This window comes from Halichoerus grypus, chromosome 4, assembly GCF_964656455.1.
Source record: "Halichoerus grypus chromosome 4, mHalGry1.hap1.1, whole genome shotgun sequence".
In the NCBI taxonomy this organism is placed as follows: Eukaryota; Metazoa; Chordata; class Mammalia; order Carnivora; family Phocidae; genus Halichoerus; species Halichoerus grypus.
Window position 1 is genome coordinate 98,690,852 of NC_135715.1, and position 12,452 is coordinate 98,703,303.

At 35.5% G+C, this 12,452-nt stretch overlaps 1 protein-coding gene across 1 annotated transcript in view; it reads right to left on the reverse strand.

Moving 5' to 3' along the window:
* Window positions 1–9,455: 9,455 nt before the first annotated feature.
* The window catches only part of ACTR3 (actin related protein 3), a 59,722-nt gene continuing 56,725 nt past the window's right edge, over window positions 9,456–12,452 (reverse strand). The window contains exons 11-12 of the mRNA XM_036121071.2: window positions 12,007–12,090; window positions 9,456–10,688 (exon numbers count right to left, since the gene is read on the reverse strand). Of these exons, the coding sequence (XP_035976964.1) occupies window positions 10,593–10,688; window positions 12,007–12,090 (180 nt within the window). The 3' untranslated portion in view covers window positions 9,456–10,592. The remainder of the gene's footprint in view (window positions 10,689–12,006; window positions 12,091–12,452) is intronic.

Here is a 12,452-nt window from a genome sequence, read left to right on the forward strand (position 1 = left end):
AAAAATATTTTTTCCTGTTAACTACAGCTGGCGTTATCTGTATCTGATGCAGGGCAAAGCAGATTTATATTTTCTTAGTCTGAGCTAATTTTTACTTTCTCACCTCATGACAACTCAAAACACAATGCCCTGCATTTTGGTTAGTAATGTTCAGAGCTGTCTCCAAGCTAGACTACAAATACAAAGTGCTGTATCCCCATCAAGATCTAGCAGTTGTCTCCGATGTGGTGGGTGCTCATAAATATCCTCTGGATTTAACTTGATTACCAAGAAATAGCAATATTTCAACTTCATCAATGACGGCATATCAGGCCCAAGCAAAACTAAGATCAGGCGACATCAAGTGGCAGGTTAGGAAGCTCTTCTAACAACAGAAAGACCTCCCACTTGCAAAACTGAAGGCAGGCCATTCTTCCTCAGCTGGAAGAAACATTTAACAGGATTTCAACAGGAATCCATTCAGCAAAGTTGCACCTACAAAGGGAACTTGCAAAAGAAGCAAGCAGCTAGGCACACGGGTTAGCCTTCTTCTACAATAGCAGTATACTTTCAAATCTGCATCATTCAGATTTTGCTCTTATGAATGGTGACAATAATCAGCACTTTCTATCTTATCCTGCCCTAGGCATACATAATTGCTTAAAAAGGCATAGCCTGTCAAGTTTTTATTTGTTCAAGTAATGTCTGTTCGATCATCTCAGTTCAAATATGTCATCATTAAACAATCACACCCATTATAGAGAATATAATGAAACCATTTGGAGTGGAAAACTGTTCTTAACCCCGAAGTACCCCTTAAGTAAAGGGCTTTTGTGTCAGAGGAACACTTTCCACTTCCTCTCATCATGAAATGTTAACACACTTCAAGTTGTTTGTATACTGGCCTGGTGGGTGAAAACCAGAGAGCAACCAGTACAAAAAGCTGTTGTTCACAAGACCTAAAGAAATGACACTAGACTCTTTCTATGCATTGAATAACTCTAGGGTAAACTTACAAGGATTTGGTGAACGCCAGAATTCCCATCTCATAATGCAGTTCTGCTTTGCACCAAACTGCAAGCAAGAGTTCACGTCAACATTGAGATTACCAAATGAAAACCATTCTTAAAGAACATTCCTTACCAAGCGTTCTTCCACGTCCTGATGATCAGCCACATCTGGGACAACGGGCATTCATCTCAGGGCACATAAGACACACGTTCAGAGGCAGCAGTGATGACAAATGTCAGCAATGCCTCTCCCTAAAAAAGACTGCTTTGTTTTCATTCAACATGTGGAGCCCCCTTTTGAGATAAGGAGCAACATGACATGTGTGATTACTATAGCTGTGTCTTCGAGCCAGAGGTCTCCCACCTGGTGTAATCTGAAAGTTCCCTCACTGCAAAGTAACTCAAGGCCACCTAAAATTTAACTTATGCAAAGTCAAAACAATACATGGGACATTTATTTCATTTTTCAAAACATTTGTATTTAGCCTCAGGGAGCTTTGATCTCAATCTGAATCACCATCCCCCAAACTCAAATAGCCATGGGACAGAGATGTGGGGAGATTCTTTGAAGAGTTAGCTTTGGCTTGTGCTGAGTTCATTTTGAGGTTTATGAGGATGCTCTAGAAGAACACAGCAGCACATAGAGAAGAGAAAAATGCTTGTTTGATAAAGTAGAACCAGTTTATTTACTACTTCCGCTAAAATGCCCCACATCCACTTAACCTTTAATCACTTCCTTCTGCTATTATGTTGCTCACTTTTGAGACCATAATGGGCCCAAGCAGGAAAGCTTCTTGGGAATGGGCCATTATCTACCCAAGAACACAAGCAACCCAGACAACACAATTATTAGGTCTCAGAACACCATAAAGTCTCAGTTTTTGTTACAACTGTTAAGACGTTCATCAGTTAGGGAAAAAGAGTTGAGATTTTCTATGGGAAATCACTAACCAATAAATTATTAGACTATAGAACAGAGGAGGGAATATCCGGACTTAATATATTCTGGAATTTACCACCAAAACCACAATCCTCTCCCATCCCAAAGTTCAAGTATCAGGACCAGGCTGCCTATGGTTAGTTCTATGCTAAAACAGTAAGAACTGGCTAAACCAATCATGTAAAACAAACTACTCATGGAGTTCTACATCACATGTTGCAAAACAATAATAGTTTTGGAACTTTGTTTCCAGAAAAGAACCTTCATTTACACTACATATATTAATAGGAAAATGTGGGACATTAAGCTGATGGTTGCCTGATATCTGCATGATGAATTAAAGGCAATTATCATGTCCATGTACCTTAATAGTTAGGGAAGGAAATCTGTCTTCCATTTCTTTGTTGACTCTGCAATCAAACTTTACATCTTTTCAATGATCCTTATCACTAAAGAGAAATTGTACAAAATTATAAAGAAACGTGGAGAATACTAGGAAGTACTATTAAAAACTGAACTTTAAGCATGAAAAAAAGCTTAAAATATTACCCAAACCCTTACCTTTTCTGGCTTTCCTTAAAACGAGAATATAAATGATGATGGTTCTCAGACTGAAGTTTTAATATATTTTGCTGTGGCCTGAACATTCTTTTAAAGTTCCAGGAGGCAAAAACATGTCTGTTTTGCCTATTATATCCCCACACACCTTGAACAGTGTTGAGCATATAAAACGTTCCAAACTGATCCTGCTGAATAAATTCCACTGAATTACTGTCACAGCCTAAGGAACATCTTTGTTTTTACTGAAATCATGGGTATGTTGCTGAAAATGGCACACTTTAAATGGGAACATGAAATGTGTTATTTCCATAACTTAGATCCAACTTGCTTTTGACAGCAGCAAATTTAATTGGAATATATTCATTCACAGATGAGGGGAGAAAAAGAGACATCTAGTGGATGGACTGAAAGATTCAAAACTCAAAAGCCACATCTGCCTCTCCTTTCTTCTCTTGCTAAATGTCTCTGAAAAAACCAGTCTTCTTTGTGAAAGAGGTCAAAGACAAGTAGTTACTTCAATTTCAAGACTACTACTAGAATGCTAATGCCTGAATGAAAATTCTTCTACCTGGGAGTTTAAGAAGTCACTTCCTTGGGGCGGGGTGCGGGGGTGGGGGGACAGTTACTTAAAGCCATTTCAGTCATGCTTCAAGTGCCCTAAAGAATAATGCCCACAAAGTTGCAACTTTCTGTATAGAAAAATTTAGTACTGTTCAAATCAAATAATCCTATTTCTTTTGAGATATATTAGAGGCAGGTGAATCCACAGACATACAATTCAAATGTAATCCGAATATGAGTTCATTAGCAGATCATTCATCTTGAGTTTATTAAAACATACATTTGTACAAGGGTTGAAACACTTTTTCAATGGACCATCTTGAAAGGGATGAATTTTTAAAAGACAGCTATAAATGGATATGTAGTATTGTAATTTGTACCAAACGTGATTTTTTTTTTTTTTAGAGAGGGAGAGAGAATCCCAAGCAGGCTCCTCTGCCCAGTGTGGAGCCTGATGTGGGGCTCCATCCCACAACCCTGAGATCATAACCCAAGCCAAAATCAAGAGTCAGATGTTCAACCAACTAAGCCACCCAGGTGCCCCAAACATGTGATCTATTTTAAAAATAGATTATCACCCTACCTACATCATAAGTATTCTTAATTACTATCAAAACAGTGATAGGATCAGAAACACCATTTTCACAAGTGTTTTTTATCCAGAACTTTATTCAACAAATATTTGAGCACTTGCCACATGCCAAGAATTGTATTTCCTAACATTATCACAAAGTGCACTTTTATCTGTAGCCTAAAGATGCTCTCCCAGTCTTTAAAACCAGTTCAGGTACTTTCTAATTCATAAAAATCCAGTTATGTCACTGACAAGTTTAACTTTCAGTAGGAGATCTGCTAATAGGTACATAAATCTAGCTAATTTGGAGAAACATGGCCAAAATGTGTAAGAGCTCAAATATACTACTTGGCCTAGATCACAACAGTTCAATGTTTCAAAGGCTGTTCTGTATACAGAGCGGTCTCTTTTTTCTTTCTCTTTTTTTAAAGAGATCATTTCCTCGTAACATCCAATTCAGTCTCCAACAGACTTGCTGAGTTTTAGGCTCTTGCTATTAGCTCAGCACTTTAGCCTGCTAACTATGGGCATCACGCATGATTTGGTAGACATATTGAAGGTCATTTAATGCCTCCCTCTCATCAGCAGCATCTACAACAATAATGGTATCAGCTCTCCCAACTCAATGGGTCATTGCCAAGTAAATTTTGAGAAAACTATTTAATAAGCCATATGCTATTCAGTATAAATAAAACATAAAAAAAATCATTACCGAGTCTTATTCTGCCCCTAACTACTTATATGGCCTTTGCCAAGTCACTTATAATATCAGTGTGTTCCCTCATCTGTAAAATATGATTAGGACCAGACCAAACTGAAAATTCCAGATTACTGATGTCAGTTGTTGGCATGAGTGGTCTCAACCTTAACTGCATCCATTTTTAAGTTTTTCAGTCCATGCATGAGGACAGCAGACATCCCCAATGCAACCCACCACTATTTCCAACTTGCTTATAGTCATTACACACTCACCCCTGCCCACAGTCACTAACTGTTACTCAGGCTGCTTCTTCCATACCTAAAATATCTTCTCTACCTACTCTCCACCTACCAAATTCTTACTCACCGTTCAACGTCTTGGGAAAGAGAAATCAGTCTATTCTAATAGAACTGCTCTGTACTTTGGTCATCTCAAAAAGGTACAAGAGGGGCGCCTGGGTGGCTCAGTTGGTTAAGCGACTGCCTTCGGCTCAGGTCATGATCCTGGAGTCCCGGGATTGAGTCCCGCATCGGGCTCCCTGCTCAGCAGGGAGTCTGCTTCTCCCTCTGACCCTCCCCCTTCTCATGCTCTCTCTCTCTCATTCTCTCTCTCAAATAAATAAATAAAATCTTTAAAAAAAAAAAAAAAAAAAAGGTACAAGAGATCCCTAAGCATTACTGCACCAAAGCACAAGTCTCATATTTTCTTACTGCACAACCCTCTGAACAGTAGATTCTTAATTTGTTTGCAGAAGATACTGTGTACTCCTAATAAGATAAAGAATGTACTCTCAATTCCAATATCAACTTTCTAATAAGCCTCCAAGAAAGAGGAACAATCTACCATACCAATGATTCTCATTCATTGAAAATGGAGGAAATTTGGGGGCACCTGGGTGGCTCAGTTGGTTAAGCGTCTGCTTTCGGCTCAGGTCATGATCTCGGGATCCTGGGATAGAGCCCCGCATCAGGGTCCCTGCTCAGTGGGGAGCCTGCTTCTCCCTCTCCCTTTGCCCCTTCCCCTTCTCATGCTCTCTCAAATAAAGAAAAAAGAAAAGAAAATGGTGGAAGTTTTGATTTAAGTCATTATCTCTAAATTATCTCAAAATGGGATTTGGGGGGCGCCTGGGTGGCTCAGTCGTTAAGTGTCTGCCTTCAGCTCAGGTCATGATCCCAGGGTCCTGGGATTGAGCCCCACATCGGGCTCTCTGCTCGGCGGGAAGCCTGCTTCTCCCTCTCCCACTCCCCCTGCTTGTGTTCCCTCTCTCTCTGTGTCTCTCTCTGTCAAATAAATAAAATCTTTAAAAAAAAAAAAACAAAATGGGATTTGGATAAGAGAGAATCAAAACTGGTCCACAAAAAAGCAAAGCTAAAAATTAGTAGAGTTTCTACTATTGCTGTTGAATGGTACCAAATATTTCAAAGCATTTCAGTTAGCACTGTACAATGCTCAGCTTTAGAGTGCACAATCATTTATACTATAAAGACTTAAAAATTACCAAAACCTAAAGAACTACTGAAGGCCCACTTCAGAAAATTTATGATCACTTAATAATCCTTCACTGTTTTATATAGAATATCACTGTTTTATTTAAGCTAAAAACTAGAGGAACAGAAAAATGTGGTAATTCAGTTTTACTTCCTCGATAAATACGGGTATTTTTTAAAGGACCAAAAACTATATACACAAATTACTCAAAGTTTTAATTTCACAATGAAAGATGGATTTTATTCACTCATCCATTCATCTATCAAACACATTTACTGAACCACTACTATGTGCCAGGTAATATGTAAGGCACTAGAAATACTAAATGAGTAAGAATGATCCCTACTATGAAATTACTTTCTTCAACTATCGTTGGATTTAACATTTCTCATTGTTTTAAGAATGTCAGGAACACATAAAAGACTAATTTTAAACAAGAGCCACACATTGTAACTTTTATCGTACTTAGCCGAGTTTTTTTCCCTCAAAACCACCACCACAACCACCATCATCTTTATGAAGAAAAATCCTAGGCTTATTAAGACATCTCTGAAATCTCACTCCTCTGTGTATTTACCACTACACTAGCCTCTGAGCTCAGGACAGAAAGTTTTATTCATCATCAGACACAGTGACTGAAACACTGTATGTGGTTAAGAAATGCCTCTGGGACTGGAGGCCCAAAACCTGATGCAGTACATGGGTAGTATAAATGAGTTGTAGTGTTTGAATAAATGTGAAACCATTTTGATTCAGCACCTTAGTTTTAATGTAATGTATAAAAGTCACCAAAAGTGATAGAATGCTGAAAAACAGTAAAGATCAATCATTTGTTAAATCAAAATAACACAATTTTTTTCTAATTTTTAATTTTCTCAGTTTTTTCTTTCAGTTGCCATTTTTGCTAAATCATTCATTTGTATTTTTGTACCCTTTTTTTACTGCTGCTGCATTCACTTGGAGCAAGATTAATACAATTCTGAAATCGAATAGGTGTTATTTAATTCAGCTCCCAAGTTCCAAGTGCCATCAGTTAAACTGGGTTATGGCATAGAAAGTACCAGAGACAACCAGATTTTAATTTATTTTTGTTAAGATTCTATTAAGACCAAGCACATTATCATGAAAGTGCTGGTATGCTGATAAACAAATACTATGGAAGAGGAATGAACAGTATTGAGGAATCATCAACAAAGAGTAGCAGAAATCCTTTCAAGTCTCCAGACCCTCCTACAGATCTAAAAATTCTTAAGGTCAGCTTAGATGTGATATGGGCCTAACTATAAAAACCAAGTACTTATTTTTAGGATTTGCTGTAAAAGTTCCCCATAACTTCTTGCTGACAAATCTGCCCATGGCCAAGAGTATAGGCTACATGCTATTACACTGAAATATACTCTAGGGCACAGAGTAGGAGGTTTCACTCAGAGTTTTAAGTATGTTCATTTCTGTGTACTTTAGGTAATATATTTAGTGACATTAACCTAAGCTGGGAATCTAGGTGCTAACAGCTACAGAGACTGCAGAAGGCTATTGGAGGTACTCAGGCATGGTGATATGAACCAGATAAAGGAGTAGAAGGTCACAGGAGTCAAACCTGAGCTGGTAAGAAAAGCAGAAATACACTGGACTTTATCACGGACTGATTAGTCCAGTATTTAGAGGAACAACAACACTCTTTACAATAGCACAAATACCCTTTGACACTATAAATAATTTCATCAACAATGTTACAAAGTACCCTGGTACCACCATTATGGTTATCTGAATGAAGAAAGTTTCTATTTCTGTAGATATATTCTCTAGGACTTCTCTGGAGAAAGTAAATAAATAATATAATAGCCTATTATCCCTATACTTCATATTATTATTTCTGAAGATATTCCTACAAATAACTGCAGGAACAGTTATTTCAACTTGTTCAAGTAGCTTTGAAAGCAAACCAAAAAATTATATTGGTGGACCTGAACAGATAATTGCTGTATATTTTAACAAAAAGGAAGGCAGACCGGAAGAAGGTATATGCCATTTACTAAGGGGTAAAGATTAAGTTGTGAAAACCAGCTTACTGAAGAGTAGGCAAGTTCGAGAAACATCATCTACTTTATTTCTGTCCATTAATATTTCCCAATTGATCAAAGCCCTGCCTATTAAAATGGAGACATCAGAAAACACCTTTACTATCACAAATGAATCAATTCTTACAAATGATAAAAACTGCATTGTTAATCCATACAATCCATATAACACCACCTTCTATGTAAACTAAATTAAGGTCCAGAAAGTTCAAAGAATTTGTCTAAGATTATACAAATTTATCTTCCATGTTTTAACAACAACAACAACAACAAAATTAAAGTTGAAGGAGTTCTAACATCAATTTGTAGAACCAGAATAAAAATTTCAATCACTGGTCTCAGTTTGGTGTTTTTCCAATGTACCATGCTCATGTAGCTTGACATCGAATCAGTGTTGCAGATTTGAATTCATCTTGGCCAGCATCTATACATATACAACCAAAGGTGCTGTAAGTTGAAAAATGATATACAGTGATAGGAAAGATGTGAAGAAATAAGAGCACTGTTTCTATCATATTATAGCTAAGTCCTATAAAGGCAGAGGAAAAGGGTTATCAAGAAATATATAGGAAACGTTTGAGTCTTCTTGTTTCCCTAAATACATGTAAGTTTAAAGGAAAATTTTTGACCTTCACATTTTTGTATCAGTTAACATCTTTATAAAGTATGCATGAGATTGTAATCTGTGGCTCTGTAAACATGTCTTTTGAGCTTACTCATTTACTATTCAATAATACTAGGTGGAAAAGACATATTTAAGGCAATGCTAATAATACTTTATTGGACCAAGAGGATGAAATCTTTAATGCTTATCCATTTAGTTCTGTATCAAAAGATCTTTGAAAAAGCAGAATGAAGAACAGTATATGTAGCAAACTCCAATTCGTGTTAAAATAAGGGAGCTATACTTCTTTCTATATTCCCAGAAAATTACAAGGACACAAAGACATTTCTAACTGTAATGGGAAAATAAGAAAAGATAGAGTGAAAAGGAAACCTACTTTCACTACTCTTTGGTACTGTTTGAATAGTTTTTTTTTTTTTTTAACATGTTCATGAACTACTTTTTTAAGTGAGGGAAAAAAAAAAAAAATCTTTGATTCTGATACTACCACTACCAGAGGACATACACTTGTTCTTTACTCCCATACTCAAAGTTTCACAGAAATGATTAATATAATTTTAAGTATCCTGCTTCATTCTAAATGAAATCTAAAGTTTACTCCTCAATTCTATCTTTATATTAAATACAAACAACAAAGACCCTTTCATTGTTTTTTAACTTTTAGATAGACATATACTAATTCTATGTGCATTTTCATGGATAATGAAGTTCAAGTGTTCACTGGCATTAACGCTGAAGTTCTAAAAAGCCTAAAAAACATCTTCTATTTTTATTCTTCTATAAATATAACTGGTAAAATTTCAAGTTCACAGATATTTTCTACCATACACATTATAGAGATTTCAATGAATTCCACTATTCCAACAGAAACAGAAATCATATAAAATACATACACACAAAGTAGAATGACACTGCTTCTAAAAAAAAAAAAACATTAGAAAAGGTAATTCAGTTTTAATTTATTTTCATCACTTTTTCTTCATGGTTCAGATATTTTAAAATGCAAAGAAAATTAACTTTCCATGATATGTCAGGGACTGGCACTAAAAAAATTTTCAGACTGCAAATGAGTTATACAAATGAAAATATCAAATGGAGATCCAGTTATCAAAATGAAAGCACTCAATGTATTAAAATTTCACAATTATTTGTTTAGAGCACATAAAAAAGTCAGCTTGCTAACCAACTGTTGTGATTTTAAAGAACTATTGCAGAGGTTTGAAGAAAATAGATTAGTTAACTTATAAAGAGATTAAAGAGCTTGAAACAAGTATTAAAAAGAAATTTGTGCCTTTATTAGAATGGTGTTAGGCTTTAAATATACCAATTTTGGTAATCAAATTATTTATTTTTAATAAGAAATGACACTACAGAACTGCAGTACTGGTCCAACAGTCTTATCTTTACTTTTTCTTTAAAGCAAGAAACAGGATTCGAGTAATCAGAAAGCACTAGTGGGCATCAGTTAATCCAAGATACTAGCTTCTTAGTTCCAAAAGCACTTGCAAAGAAAACCACTGTAGGGTACAAGGGGGTGGAAGCCATTTGTAATAACTGGAATCCCATGAGTGTGTGTGTACGCCAAGTCTCATGAGGCTTTTTTTTTTTCTTAATTTATCCTTTACTTGGTCACTTGTTTTTCCTCAAATACTAGTTTTTCTTTGACTTTTTTCCTCAAAGTATAAAAAGTATGAAATATAAACAAGCTCTTGCATTGCACACTTAGAAGTGTACAACTCAAGCATTATAGAGCTATCTACATACCGATAAATCCCATCAAATCTTGGATAATTCAATAATATACAAAATATCAGGGCACAGAAAGAACTAAAACCCACTTCTTTTTGTTACACATAAGATTCAAATACCCAGTCTAAAGAAAAACACTTAATCATTTTGGCTCTCCTCTACATTCTCATGTTGATATACTTATTAAAATATTCCTGTATAATTATGTTTGGTCTTCTTACTTCAAGTCAGGTTTAAAACCTCAAAACCAGCCATCCAGACAAAACAGGTAATCAGAAAGATTATTTCTTCCCCACCTCCCTAACCCCAATAATTATGAAATCAATTTTACGACATGACTCCAAACACTGGATTGTGACGACAAATGCTAGGTCCAATTTCTTCATAATCCTTTTTGGTGTGGCATACTTGGTAGAACTCGGGCTGAAAATAAAAACATGCATTTTTACAAAGGTCAAAAATGTACCACCCTCTCAATATGCTTTAAAATAGATTTGTTAAATCTAAAATGTTTATTATTAGTCCATCTCGATATTTGAATGAAGCTTAAAAATTCTAGAAACCGTGACTTAAAATCAGCTATAAATCTTTATCAGAAATGAAAAGTAGGATTTAACACATGTCCTAACACATATCCCCCTACCTCAGCATGATTCTGAAATTCTGAGGACTGGAAGACTGATTCTCAAAAGCTCAGACTATTCTGATGAGATTTCCCCACATTGTACAATAAATCAGTACTCCAAAAAAGCAGCATTAATCTAAAATATAAATAAGGGGCACCTGAGCAGTGCAGTCAGTTAAGTGTCTGACTCTTTAAGCTCAGGTCAATGATCTCAGGGTCATGGGATCAAGCCCTCATTGGGCTCCCTGCTGAGCGCTGGGGAGTCTGCTTCAGATTCTCTCTCCCTCTCCCTCTGCTCCCCCACCCCCAACACTCACTCTCTTTCTCACTCTCTAAAATAAATAAAATTTTTAAAATAAAATATAAACTCCTCTTAGTCATATACAAAAACTTCTAGATTAACTTGCTTTCCTCACTAAAGGTCTGGTATAGACAGAGGCTCTCTCTCTGTTAACTTCTTCAAAGGGCAAACTTACAAACTCACCAGGTTATATGGCACAAACAGAAGATAACTAAAATTAAGGAAGAAAGTAACTTTTACCTCTTATTTTTAAATGGTTTTAAAAATCCAAGTTTATGTAATTTTCAATAATTCAGATAAAAGCTTCTTCATTTTATTTAATATTATGTGTACTACAGGATAAAGCACTGATATTTAATAGGCTAATGATGCTAAATTATCTTTTAAAGAGGTTTTAAGATGTTTTGGTTTGGGGAAAGGGCCCTTAGAATAATTCCCTCTACTAACTTTTGAACATCATACTTCCTATGCAGTGATCTTAGTGTTTTTAAATATTTGCACAGAAAAAACAATGAACCTTCTGATATCTGTATCATCACAAGATTAAAAGAACTTTCCCTACAGATGAATTTTAAAACTAAATTTTCACTCTAAAAAACTAACAAGCAAAAAATAAAATCCAAATAACTTCTACTTTTTAGAATACTATGTACATATATATGTAACCAATTCTAAAACTTCCTCATGTAATATACAGATATATTGCAGATAAATTTAAAGAAATTTCCCTTGTTATTCTATATTGTATATGTACTGGCTATTTCTTCTAACTGGAAAAAAAAAAATTCAAATTTTAAATGTAAGCTTTATCTCACCGTGGATGCCAGCATAGATCCTCCAAACCAAACTGCGTATCGCTGCATGTGGTGTGTAATGACTTGTACATCAATAAGTTTTGGCTAAAAATGACATAGTAAGAGCAGTTCAACAGTAAATTCAAATAACAATTTCTGTATCATTTAATTTTTAATGTATATACACAAAACTGTATATTCAAAAGTAAATAAAACTTTAAAAGAGGCAGGATGCACATAAAGCAAAACAGAATACAACAGAAACAAATTAAGCTAATTTTATTTAAAAAAAAAAAACAAAACAGTAACAACCACACTGAAGTGGGGAAAGGGACTAACCCAAGTAACTTATGAACACAATATTATGACTAGCCCTCTGTCTTAAGATAAAAACTAAACAGGGGGCCTGGGTGGCACAGTGGGTTAAACCTCTGACTCTTGGGTTTCAGCTCAGGTCATGATCTCAG